Below are 14,538 nucleotides of genomic sequence, written 5' to 3'. Positions count from 1 at the left end.
TTCAGTTGACTATTTAATCTGCAATTTCCTATGACCTGTATCCCAAACACACACCATGTGAAACTGTACGTGGGCAACTGTGCACTCAGTGGGTATGGACTAGTATATAAATATTCTTGTCTTTCAGAACAAGTCTCTCCTGATTGAAATTAAAAAGAGCACAAAAGTTTGTATGTGTGTGCTTCGAAAGAGAGATAAGTAGGATTTAGATGTCTAGAGTTACTGCTTTAGTGATGATACTAACTGGAGATTTAGTGCACAGTTTTTTACCATCAGCTTCTCCATGCATCGTTAAATGGTCAGTTCACCCATGCAGACAGTTTAACGTCCATGTGTCCTGCTTTTTCAGATATCTGTCTCCAAGATTTCTGTCACCACCTCAAAACTATTGACAAGCTAGTAACCTCTTCTTTCTTCTTTTTGTGGCTATTACATTGTAAGGTATACCATGCATGATTGTCATTTTATTGTCTGTAAACACACTTGCCAGCAAAAGTGAAAGTAAAAGCCAGTCCCCTTTGGTGTTTCACCTCACTTCATTTGCATTTTTTAAGCACTGTGCCTCATGGATGCCTGCTGCTTATTGTTTGGCACCTGCTACCTTTTTGTAAAGCCCAGTCTCACTTAAGTGCTACGGGGGTACACGTCCATAAACGTCCCCATCACAAAATATAAAATAAAAATGAGAAAATACAGGCAGACGGCAGAGTGTCTGCAGATAGGTACACTGCCTCACACTTCTAGTGGGTCATTAGAGATTTAACATAAGACATAAGTGAGATTATACATTGGTTTTTTAAGGAAAATCCTGCATAGTCTGTCTTTAAACAGAGTCTTTGTAAACAGTTACTGTGAGGCAGACTACTTCCTGTAATCGTAGGTGTATTGATCCCTAGCTGTGCTGTCGTGTCAGGTAACACCATCCCTTGTGCACGCTTTGAGTCTGACCTCTTTATATATCAGCCATGATGCACGCATCTGCCCACATGTGACTGCAGCAGCTGGTAAAACACTGGAAATATGAGAAGCATGCAGTCTCTTGCAGGTAGACCTTCATCTGTACTTGTTCTCCTCGCAGTATGTCCGGTATGGGTGCAGCACATGAGTGACAGATTTGATTTAACCTCCATTTTTCCTGTGAGTGTTTGCTGAGTATGCTTTGTTGAGTGCCTGGGGTTCTGATATTCAGAGGCAGAGATGATTTCTTTTTTCCCCTTTTACCTGCACTTTTTTAATCAGGTCTGTTGATATGAATCAGTTGCCTTATGGTCAGGAGGTCATGCCTTTAACCTTTGTGCTGTTGTCCCCCACTATGAGACACAGGGGACTGAGAGTGAACGAGTTGGTTGAGCAGATGCTGGCTGTTCATTGGAATTATAATGTTCCACCCACCAGTGCTGCCAAGAAATAGAAAACACTATTCCCATGTCAGACATCAGCTCAGACAGATGGTTGTGTGAGGATGAGTGTGAAGCTAAATATCCCTGCCAGTGTCTCTCTGCTCCACTGGGGACACTCCATTGACTGTCTGGCAGATTAATTTAATTCCCACATGGGAAACTATGGGCATGAATGTCTTTAGCTACAATAAACACAATAAAATAACCATGGCTTTGTGTCTGCGCAGCTCTCAGAGGTCGATGGTGTGTGTGAGATTTGTCTCAGAGGATAATGTGTGGAGTCTCGCTGACTGTGCTAATGATCTGCTGTGTTCAAGGATAATTAGTTCTGGCTATTCTGGCAGGTTTCAAAGGGATCAGGATACATTTGTTATTGTCTTACAAATAGTTGGGGCGTTTCCCAGTAACTGGGTCAAATCTGTTGTACACTGGCATCGCACTATTTTGAAGGTGTGAGTGAGGCTGCTATAGATACACCTACTGCACTGTGTTCTTGACTTTCCAATATGTAATGTAATATAATGAAATAAATACCACATAATTACATGCCATTGATTGATTATGATACACTGTTTACACCCTTAAAACAATGTGAAAGCTTATATCTTTACACCACTGACTGGTATAGTATAATAATGGCTACAGGATCAGGTAGTGATCAATACACAGATCTCGGTTTCACAGCAGAGATGTTTAATAGACCTCTGCAGACATTCTGACACGTCACAGCAGTATTTTATAACAAAAATAACAAATGATTTCCAGGTATTAACACATGCTGGCCCACTGACATGGCTTAGAGCCATAATTTGTGTAATTAGTTACACCTGTGAGTCCTGTCATAACAAGTCAAAATGTGCCATATGCTTTGAAAACAACCCTGTCTCACAGAAATGTATATGAAGCTGATAAAAAGTCTGTATTTTTGATTTAGAGGTGAACTGTCCCTTTAGAGAAAGATTGCGCTCTTGGTTAAATAATCAAAAGGCCAGCACTGACTCAAAGACATGACCTGTTATCTTTATTTAAAACCATGATCTTCCTGTAACCTTGATTAAGTGTCTTACAACATTTGTGTGGTACAGGAACATAGCGCTCTTTTAAATGACAAAATGTTGGCAGTGAACATATTTTCTGGCAGCAATTACGCTGCCTTCAGAAAACATTATGCACAACAAATTAGTAGTACATGAATATAATTTCCAGGAGACAGGGTCAGTGAAAAAGCGTCTGTTCTACTCTCAGTTTTCAGGCTTGTGTAATCTGTCTTATCAACATCAGAGCACCACAAACATGTAGATGACCTGAGCTGACGTTGCAGGTGAGACAGTGTCACGTAGAGTCAATGACAAGAAGGTCAGACCTTGACCAGGAACCTGCTCAAGGCAAAGATGTTACAGTGTTTAATATCATAGTGGAAATGTGTCATATTAAACACAACCCAAAACTTTATGTAAAAGCAAAGTAGCTGTAAATGTTTACCAGCTATAAAGCATCTTACAGAATGTGAGATTTTAGCAGACTTATAAATTTAGTGCAAGCTGCAATGTGCAACATAGATCTAATAAATTTGGGTACGACATCAAGCTTGATGTATGCAGACTGTACGATGACAGTGCCTACTGAATCACAGGCCATGACGTACGATGCAATAGCTTCCCATGCTGAGTGCCCAAGGATGCTGCACGGTCACATTATTAAATGACCTTAAGTTTTGTGGGAACTTTACACTGTGGTGTGTGTGTGTTTGCTAGCTGCTAGCTGTCTCACCTGGCATCCTTCTTTATGCGATCATGGTAAGAGCTGGAGGACATACAGGCAAGGCTTCTGCTGCCACAACTCGACAACTTTTTCCTCTTTACTGGAATCACATACATTTCTTTTAGTGCGTTCTGCCTCCATGGTGAGCTGCTATCCGTCTGTTTGTTTGGGTTTAGCGCCAGTGTGTCATTTCATGCTGCATTTTTATTGGTTGGTTAGTAGATGTAGGTCATTACAGCAGTCACACAGCAGTGGCGTAAGGTCGTTATGATGGGCCCCAGTGCACGCTATTATGACGGGCCTGATAGTGTACGCTGTCTTGTACATATCATCTGGTCACATGATCAGAGACTTGACACTGGATAACATTAACATACATATCAGCCAGCAGTCATCATTGTATGACTGTATATCACAAAAACTACCAAAGAAAATGACAAATTATTGATTTTATTTAACAGTTTTAATAGTTTATTGTAGTTTATTTGGAATAAGACTATACTTTTGTTATGGATACTATTGAGTATTTTACACACAAAAAAAAATTTTTTTTTTTAATTTAATGAGAGTTGTTCTTTGAAAACAGGCATATCACCAAGGTGGCCTTTACTGTTCTCATCCCAGACTCTCTGTGGGCCCCCCCACCTCACAGGCCCCAGTGCGACCGCACTGCCTGCACTGTCTATATTTACGCCCCTGTCACACAGTGAGATGTGAGAGGTCTTCTTATCCCAGGCTGTCTTTGAATGCAAGACTGTGACAGCGGCCATCTTTGAACCTCTCTCGCTGTGGGACGTAGGACCACCATTTTAGAGCCACGACCAAAGATAATGCCACATTTCTTCATCTGGGACAGCCCAAAATCACACAGTGCATACCAGGCTTAAACAGGAATCCCTGAACTGGCAATACTTTATATTAACTACAGCTGTTGAGGCTCATATATTATCACAGTTAGTAAATTTTAAAATGCAAAAAAACCCTGTTTAATTTATTGTCTGCGGCCTCCAGTTGTGTTTGTTTTCATGAGATAACTCGAGAGACTTAAACACAATTCTTTGCTTTCTTTGCCATCCACTCCCCTGGGAAATAATCTCAGTAAAAAGCAGAAACACTCTCCCAACTCCTGTCAACAATAATGGATGGTGCACTTTTTTCAACAGAGTAATTTTGCCCCCAGAGGTGCTGTTTGACTGATGAGTTACAGATATTGTATTTTGCTCTCATATAATTGGTCGCCAATATGTGTGACATGAGCCAAAATCACTTTTTTGTGTGTGTGCGTGTGGGGATTTGTGCAAACTGATACCAGTGTTGATATTTTCTAAATAAAGCTGCAAGCCACAGAAAGTTGGGTGGACAGTTTTTGTGAACAATAACAGAATTATTGTAGCATTTACCTCCTGTTTATCCTGATAAAAATATCACTCTCAAATCAATTTATTTTCAGTACTATCCTATAAACAGCCACTGTAACACTGACAACAAGCAAATATATAAACAGACTAAAATATAGTATATTATATTGGAGGTGAGGAATCATAATCATAACTCCACATACTCTGTAAGCAGATGGACTGGAGCAAGCTGGTGGATGAGTAACAGCTGTGAAATAGTCTCCTTTACGTCCTCACTGCCCTTATAGATGCTGACAGCTGACCCTCATTTCCACCTCAACCATATGGGATCATTTGGACTTCATCCAGTTAATCAATTTAATGTTTATTTCTATCGATCGCTTTGTTTTTTTTGCTTTCTTTCTCTCACCTCTCTCTCTTCCCTCTTTCCTTTCCTCTCCTCATTCCTGCCTCTCGTACTTCATACAAAACCCTGAACTTGCAAGGTCGCATGTGGACTTGACATGTTTGTGTTAAATTCCCCTCTATATCATCTTATAACCTGCTGAGCTGTGCACTAAATCACAAGTTGTGTCAGCTGGGAGCAGCCAGTTAATGGGAGCCAAGGTTGGGGCACTTTGGCCTTGTTTTTACAGTGGTGATGAGGAGTGGAAAACACACCGTGCAAATCAATGTTGTTCTCCTCCTCTCTCTTGCAGTCTCAGCAGAAATGCATTGTGATCTTTGCCTTGGTGTGCTGCTTCGCCGTGCTGGTGGCGTTGATTTTCTCGGCGGTGGACATTTGGGGCGAGGACGAAGACGGGATCACTGAGGAGAACTGTAGCAGGAACTGCAGGTGAGAGCTGCAGACGCACAAACGCACAACATTTTCGTCACAATTTATGGCCTAGTGGGTGTTACTGGTGAGACATAAAATGTGAAGTCTAGTTTGAGTAACAGATCTGTAAATGTGAAGGATTCTCTGATGCCAAAACACTACACAGCAGTTTATATCACTGTGACACATGATTTTACATCTCAGATCAAATCACAGTGACCTGTCCTATCTTACTATATAATGATGAAAACTCTGTGTGTGTGTCTGTACCACGTTTTTCTCCTCATGACTTGGTCAATCCATGTGAAATTTGGCACAGTGGTAGAGGGTCATGGGAGGATGCCAATGAAGCAATATTACATCAGTTGGCCAAAGGGGGGCGCTATAGCAGCCGATTGAAATTGCAAACTTTGAATGGGCATATCTCATGCCCCGTATGTCGTAGAGACATGAAACTTTGCACAGAGATGCCTCTCCTCATGAGGAACAAATCTGCCTCAAGAACCCATAACTTCTGGTTATATAGATTTTCCGCCATTTTGAATTTTTTGAAAAACACTTCAAATGGATCTCTTCCTAGGAAGTTTGAGCGATCTGCATGAAACTGGGTGAACATAATCTAGGGACCAATATCTAAAGTTCCCTCTTGGCAAAAGTTGGAAAACTTACTAAAACTGAGCTTCTATAAGGCAATGAATATTGCGGAGGGCGTGGCTCATCACATAAAGGTGTATAACATCTCAAGGGTTTCACCCATCACCACGCAACTTTGTAGGCATATGACCACACATAATCTGAGGGGACCCCTCCATTATTGACCCCATCAAACAAAATGGGGGCGCTAGAGAGCTCATTTCTTATCTAGGCCTAACCGCCATATGGATTTTTACTAAACTTGGTAGATATGTAGAACAGGACGCCTCAAGGTGACTGGAGAAATTTAACTCTAATTGTCAACTGGGTGGCGCTATAACAACAGAGAAATGCTTAAAAATGGCTAAAATGCGGCCGATCGCTGTGGCTCCCCCTGTGGACCAATGTTGTTGTTTTTTTTCTGGATTTTTGGTATGACTAAGTCATAGTATGGTATGCTGTACTCAATGGGTATGGACTAGTGAGTATTATGCTACTCACAATAATCTCAAACACCAGTGTATGGTAGCAGAACAGATACAAATGTACAAAAAACACAACTAAACACAGAATAATTTTAAAAAAGAAAAAAAGAGAAAGTACAAACTATGACAAAGCATATCCAAACAGTTTCTTCACAGCAGCCCTACGGAAGGGCTGCTTACTGCGGTGGCGAATGCAAAAACGTGAATGGCCCTATCTGGAGCCAGTGTATGTAGATATAAATGCATCATTCTAAGCTAAGAAAAACACTTTCAAAGAAAATATATCATATTCCATTTCTGCCAATATATCCCACATTTCCTTGAACCCATTTGTCTTCCCTTTGCCTTGCCCTCTGAGCGTTAAGCCCCTCACTCATTCCATCAGCTTCCATTCCTGGAAGCCCTGATTATATTTTAGCCTTAGTTTCAAACCATAAATAAATCCCAGTCAAACACACGATGCAATCCGGCAGGTCTAACCCACTGGCACAAGATATAAACTGCAGTGTAGAAGCTGCAGGCCCTAAAGCATTGCTTGCATTAATTTAAAGAGAGTATTCTGTTTTCTCAAAGTAAAAAATGGTGCAAGCCAAGTAGCACCAGTATATAACAAATCTGTGTTCCCTCAGCCTTGGTTCTATTGTAGCCACCCCCGCTGCCTTAAAATGATTACCAGGCTTTTCTTAAAGTTACTTTGCACCTAGTTTCTTCAGTCTGTTTAAGAGTATGGATCCCCAGACAAAAAGCCTAGAAACCACTGCAGTATGGTTTGGTGGTCCAGTTAGAAACTGGCTGATCAGCAGTCATTTTCTCTGATACAGCAGCCCCCTGCTCTCCACTTCCTACTGGTTCCCCTCCATTAGACTCTTATCATCCAATTTACCATTCAGCCTTGAATTACTTCCCTCTCGCTCTCTCTCTTTCTTTATGTGTGTCCGTCTACAGTCTCCCTCCTCTTCCCCAAATCAGCCATTTAACAACCTTTCAGCAAACTCTATCAGGCATCCCTCTCTTCCACTTAAGGCTGAAAGTGTAATCCGAACTTGTAAAGCTGAATTGGACCCCCCTCCTCCTCTGAAGGACACCTAAAGCTTCAGGGTAGAATGAGACATGAATACGAGGCTGAGGGAGGGATGATGAGTGAACTGGGTGGAGAGAGAAGAAGAAGAAAAGGATATCAGGGGTCTGAATGAGCGAGAGATGAGCTGATTCATCAGCTGTTATCAGCTCGCTGTCTGTGATGACGGAAGGCTTTTCAGTCCAACTCCAAACAAAATTTCTGGTGCCATTTTTCTGGTATTTATATCCCATAAGCCTAATGACAAAAATTTACTGTGGTGTGCATCATTTGAAAGATCTATAACGTGTGCAAGTGAAACATAATTGATGATTTCATGAAGTATTTTGCTCAAAGCGAGTTAAAGTACAGAACAGGAAAAGTGATTGATTACTGAGACTGACACTCATATAATGAGGTGCACTGAAGCTTGCTCATGCTCAGTTTAATTTCTAAAGGTGCTTGTAATTCATCAAAGGAAATGCAACTCCTTTTCAGACAGTTTTCAATTATCCAGAGTTTAACTAACAAATGAAATTCACGGCTGTTTCTTCTTCATAATCCACATACAGCGGACTGATCCTCAGTTCTGCCTTGCCTTTCATTGTGAGCCTTTTAGCAGCCCAAATAACGACTCAGCAGCTTTTTGTTGTTTGTAATGTTGTAATTCAGACATGTCACACGCAGCTGGTTGTTTTGTTATGTAGATTTCCCTTTAATCTATTTTTGCCTGCATAAGAAACAATGCTAATGCCTGGATTTCAGGGACAGGAGATGTGGAATGGTTTGCTGCTGTTGTGTATCTGCATTAAAAAAAAAACAACTAGTGCAGATAGATGACAATGATTGCTTCATTTTTTCTCTGACAGAACAAACACATAATCTAATTTATACTTCCCCTCTGAGGATAAAAAAACTCAGATGATTCGAGTAAAACATGATTCCTCTTACTGCAGCGTGTGTCGTTTGGTTGTTGGAGCGAAGTGGTATCCTCTTATGTGATTGTATCCAAATGACAGTCTGATGTATTCCTGATGTGTAACTGCCCCCTGTCAGACAGATGATAAGTAGGTTAGCATTGATCTACAGTTGCCTTGTGAAAGGGCAGAGACAATGCTTGGAAAACCAGACTTGCCATTTCCCCAAATTTTGTGCTACTGCAGAACTGGCAGGAGCAAACATAGCTTGGTATCTCTGAGACTCAGGGATCAGTGTGTCTGGAACAAAGAGGAATACAATATAGCCTTTAGTGTTGGGAAGGTTACTTTTGAAATGTAATAAGTTACAGATTACTAGTTACCCTGTTAAAAAAGGTAAAAAGTAAAGTAACTCTCTAAATTACTTTATTAAAGTAATGCCCATGGAGTCTAGATGGTGGTGGTGATAATGGTGGTGATGAGATAAGATGAAGAGGGAGCTGTGGATGTGGATGTGAAGAGAAGTGAGTTTTTGATGAGCTTGTCCCAGGCTCTGGATAAGGTGACTGGAGGTGAATGGGGTGGAGGAGGGTTCGACTTTTCTGCCTAAAATGACAGCTGACAAGAGCAGAGAGGAGAACAGATTTAAAGTTTGGCAGCAGCAACATGAATGGCTGAAGGAGATCGTGGCAAAGTTTGACTGGCTAACCAGGAGAGGGAACACCCATAGTCAGCTGATTGGTGGAAGTGGTGGGAGTGGGTTAGAGAGAGAATTGTGAATGGATAGCATAACCTGCAGTTCCTCTAATTGCCACTTGAGGCTGACTCCACAAGAGTCAATCCCCATTGACCCCCTTATGTTAAAATGCCCACCTTTACAGCAGAAATAAACATGTTTACAGCCTGGGACAAGAGCTAATTTCCACTTTCATGACAACTGTACAGGGGGTGAATTTTTATATAACTCGCCTGTTTACATTTTATTCAGGCTTAAAGTTATGTAAGGGCGGGCCACTTTGAGTGACAGGCTGTCTGCCGATAGTGGCCTCGGGTTCTCAGTCAGATCCACCTCTCGCTCCTCCACAGCTCAACCCTCTCATCCAAATCACCTCTGGCTCCAAAACAAAAACAAGATGGCAACAGCCAAAATGCAGAACTCAAGGCTTTAAAACGGGAGTTCACAAACCAAAGGGTGACATCACGGCAGCTAAATAAATTATTTTATACAATCTATGGATGTAACTCCTTTGTCATCACAAACATTTCGATTAGTAACTGTACTTAATTACATATTTTTTCTCAGTAACTGTAATTGATCAACACTGTAACATTTATTTAGTAATTCAATTACATCACTCCATCATATGTGACTCCCGAATACTGCCTATAGTGAGCTCTTAGTTGAGGCAAACTATTGGCCGGGAGTCAAAATGTCAGGGACCACCCAAGACAGAAACTGTGACGGACACGGAACAATGCAATACACTAAGTGTTTGCGGCCTTCACTCATTTGCATAAACCACAGAAGATCATGGTTAAAGAAAGATCTCATTAAGAGGCTCAAGTTTCAGGTAATTGATTGAAATCTACATACTAAGTGTGTTTACTCTGACAGCGATGTTCTGGTTGCACCCGATGAAACATTGGACTTGACATTTACCTTTTAAAATGAACAGCATGCAGGGAGCAGTGCAGCAGCAGCTCCTGTGATACCCATATTAATGTCCTCGCTGCTGTACACTGAGGGCAGCTCATGAGAGGGTGGATAATTTATATCAGGTGTCAGGGGCTCACACTGGCACCCCCCATGCTGTGTGCTACAGCTGGAACACAGGCATTTGCATGTGTAATTGGCTTATTTTTAAATACATCACCCTGACATGCTATTGTGATTTTTATGTGGTGTTTACAGTTTGTTAAACACGTAACTTGCCTCGGCCCTGACAGCTCTGCAATGGCGTGAAATATGTTCTGGTTTTCTGGAATAAAACATCAGGAGGGAGCTGAGTTTATCGTTTTGATCCAACTGTGCTCACCTACTGCACTGTGAAGATGGGAATCCATTTTCATTCAGAGAGCTAGGGATTTTACATTCAGACACTCTCTCTCTCTGTCTCGCTGTCTCATGTATGCACACACACACACACACAGTGAAGTTTACACCACTTAGGTATTGGCTGCTGGTGATGAATCACACCCATGAGTGTGCAGATGGGTTACAATGGAGAGGGACCAACAGTGGACATCACAGACTGAATAAATCGAAGAATTCCTTGCAGGCAGAGACGACTCTCTTCCTGCTTCCTCCACTTTTAATACCAAAGCCTGTTTAAAATACACAGAACCACCATTCATCATATCTCAGAGCTATTACAGTGGTCTGTGAGGATTTCTTTCAAAATAAGATTACCACTCCTCCTCTTCTGTCTGTTTTCCATCAATCCTTTTTTCCTCACTGTGAGGTGTTTACTGTTGCTGTCCTAGTTTTGCTGTCTCTACAGTACAAAGGAGAAGACTACGCTGTGTGATGTGAATGTTAATCTTTTCTATAATTTTATCACTGCCTGCTGTATCGGTTCCTTTGTGCCAAGTTACACTCCTCTGTGCATTTCACTCAATCATGGAGTCCTCAAGCTCTGCAGCTGACAAATTGGAAGAAAGTCTACCCTCAGCAACATATGAGCCAACTTTACTTTTTTGTGATTCATCCAAAATCTGCTTCACATAAAGGGACAGTTCACCCCATTAAAAAATACACATTTTTCCTCCTATCTGGAGTGTCAGTCAATCTAGGTTGTTTTGATTTGAGTTGGCCTGCATCAGAGATATTGGGAGAGTGTGCCCTCTTGAATATAATGAAACTAGATGGCAGACGTGTGGTGCTCAAAGTGGTGGTGTGGTGGTGCTAAAATATAAATGTGAAAAACTCAGCAGCAATGTCTCTTTCCAGAAATCCAGAAATCTCACTCCCAGCTCCTCAAATACTGGTGTTTGGTCAGTGGCCCTTAGTGTCAGACACCAATGCACTGAGGCACCTTTTAGCGAGGGTATGAGACACCATGGGCGCCGACATTTTTGACAGTCCAGGCAGACTCAAAGCAAGAAATCCACATAGGGAGTGAGAGGAGAGGTGGATGGGTCAAACAAACTCCAGACTTTCACCCAGGATCCTGCAGTTCATGTCCAATGTGAAACCAAAAGTCAATGGAGACAAGTTGGGAGTGAGAAATCTTGATGCCGTTATTCAAGATAATCCACAGATCTTGTTGTGTGCAGTTCCATGTAGGAACTATTTTCTTTCCTCAGGACTACACCCACCAACTGTATCACCACACAGAAGGAAACGTGCATCTACTGCTAGCTCACCTAGCATCACGCCATTAATGTTAACATCTTGTGCTGTCACAAGCGTGATCCTCGCATCCATGAGTAGATGCATGATTCCCCCAGCGTATATATACAGTTGTAGTTTGGTCAAAAGAAAATAGTTCCCTACATTAAACTACTCACAACAAGGTCTGTGACCCGTTCCTGCTCCACAAACACTTGCAACCATTCCTGGGCTTCCCCAACTTTCATCAGTGTTTCACACACAGCTGCAGCACTGTGGCCGCTGCCCTCACCACGCTGACTTCATTGAAGGTGCCGTTCCACTGGACCCCAGCAGATGACAAAGTACGCAAAGTCCAAGTATGTGACCCTGAGCGGCAATTTGTGGTGGAGGTTGACGCATCAGATCTGGGGTGTGAGCCATCTTGTCCTAGCATGCAGCCGCTGACCAGGAGCTTCATCTCTTCCTGGTTGCCACCTGCTGAAAAAAAATATGACATCAGGAATCTGGTGCTACTGACGGTCAACCAGGTCGTGATTTCTAGAAAGAGACATTGCTGTTGTCTGTTTTCAAATATTTGGTATTAATATATCTGCAAATAAAGCAGCAACTCACTCCAAAACAATCTACGTTGATAAATAGCAATACAGGTAAGAGGAAAAATATGTGTCTTTGATTTTGTTGTGAACTGTCCCTTTAACATATCGTCATTTTCTTAAGGAGAATTCAGCACGTTATGATCACAGAGGGCGTCACAGAGTCCTACAGTTTGACCCTTGGCCTCTTTCCAAAACCTGACTTGGCTTTACTTTAGCCGAGAATACATTTTTGAGCTGCAGGCTGGCAACTGGCCTCTCAATGTGATGCCAGTACATTATCACCTGCAGCACATGCTCTCACCAGCATGCCCTTGAGTAAAGCCACTTGATAGACCCAAGCTGTCGCACTTTAGCTGACCCCGTGCTCTGATGGGCCGAGTGCTAAAATGCATTTGGTATTACAGAGCTGTCACCAGGGAGTCCACTGGCACAAACCTCATGGTTTTCCAACCAAAAATTTGTCAAAAGAAATGTGCACAAATAGGACTTAATATGATAAATGGGAAATCAAAAGGGGGAAAGGGATTGTTTACTTGAAAACAACCTGATCAATACTATATCAAAAACAGATTTTAACAGCTAGAGGACCAATCAATAAACAACAAAAACATCCTACACTATGAGCTAACTATAAATCTGAACTAATCAATAGTGTCATATTAATAATGGATCACATGACAGTGAGCAAGGGGTCACTCATAGTGACAAACCCACAGAAAATTATCACCCAACTCAGCAGCTCTCAGTTCTCTGGAGCATTTTCTTTTTTTATTTTCTGCCCATTGTCTTGTTTTTTTGGCCCACGCCTTTACTGTTTTACCTCACTCTGACTACTCTTCAGTATTGTTTCTTGCAGCAGCAAAGCACCAAACTGCATGCAGAGTTGGTGGAAACCAAAAAAGGAGCTAAAATGAGAGTAAATATTGGACCTACATTTATCAGGTGTTCAAACACATGACTCTAAATAATTTAGAGTGTTGCAGACTATTCTGGTGGATGTGTAAATAGGCAGCTTTACAACGTGATAATTTCAGTGTTGTGTTTACAGCTTGTTCTCCTGCCCCTGACTGGCCAGAGAAATAAATAAATTAACATTGCTTGAAGATTATACTGAAGGGATAGTTTGGATCTTTTGAAGTGGGGTTGTACAGTATGAGGTGCTTTTCTATAGTCAGTGTATTATATACAGTAGATGTTTGTGGGCAAGCCCCCAGCTGGAGAAGCAGACAGGAGTAACATCACAGAAGCAAAACAATGTAGGCTGTGGACAGTGGGAGCAACAAAACGTATTTTAGCCATCTAAAAAAGTCTCACCTAATAGAATCCATATTTGTGTAAGTGTACACTATACTGAGACAGCTCTGCAGCAGACAGCCTCTTCCAACAGAGAAGCTGTCAACAGCTTTAGTTTCCCATCTATGCTCTTGTCAATGCCACCTCACTTCTTTGAGAAAAACAACCACTTTAGCCTGCTGAACACAGGAGCTGCTGATCTACAGCTGCTTCTGTGTTCAGCAATGTTAAATGACTGTTTTTCTTAATGGAGTCTGGCCTTGAAGAGAGCAATACAACAGCTTCAGTTCCCTGTTGCAAATCGCTGTCTGACAGCAAGTTAAAACAGTGAAAATTATATTCATATAACATATAACTGTCAAGCACAAACTGGAGATGGACTCACAAACTTGGATAAAAGTTCAAGGTCTTTAATGGGGCTCATGTCGGTACACGGGTGATCAGTTACACAGGCAAAGGTATCCAATACGACAGGGGTTAAAAGGTCAACAACACACTCAGAAGGAACTCCAGGGAAACACTGGATCTCTCTCCAAAGTAAAGACGATCTGGCAACGAAGGAGGAGAAGACAGGGACTTAAACAAACTATACAAGGGAGACAGTAGCCCTTTTTAGATAGGCAATGGGGGGCGTGAGCAAGTCACAAAACGTGTATGTCAGCGTGTTACGTAAACAGTGACGTACTCTGAGGGAAGCCGCGGCTGGTCAGTCCTTCGGCGATTCTCTCATAAGTCGGCCTGTCCTTCACCGTCCCCGTCATCTGATGGTTAATGGCCTCTTCGTTTGTGAGGGCAAGGAGGACGCGTATGGCAAGCCGTTTTAACATTTAATCGCTAGACTGGATATTCATTACTGATATCTGCAACATCGCTAGACTGGATATTCA

General features: G+C 41.9%; 1 protein-coding gene across 1 annotated transcript in view; it reads left to right on the top strand.

Annotated features, from left to right (window-relative positions):
- The window catches only part of LOC126407001 (inactive phospholipase D5-like), a 59,715-nt gene that overhangs the window by 30,425 nt on the left and 14,752 nt on the right, over positions 1-14,538 (top strand). Inside the window, exon 2 of the mRNA XM_050071642.1 lies at positions 5,218-5,354. Within this exon, the coding sequence (XP_049927599.1) occupies positions 5,218-5,354 (137 nt within the window). The remainder of the gene's footprint in view (positions 1-5,217; positions 5,355-14,538) is intronic.

Source organism: Epinephelus moara, chromosome 19, assembly GCF_006386435.1.
Source record: "Epinephelus moara isolate mb chromosome 19, YSFRI_EMoa_1.0, whole genome shotgun sequence".
NCBI classification, from domain to species: domain Eukaryota; kingdom Metazoa; phylum Chordata; class Actinopteri; order Perciformes; family Serranidae; genus Epinephelus; species Epinephelus moara.
Note: the sequence above shows the minus strand (reverse complement) of the source record. Positions and strands in the feature narration are given on the sequence as shown.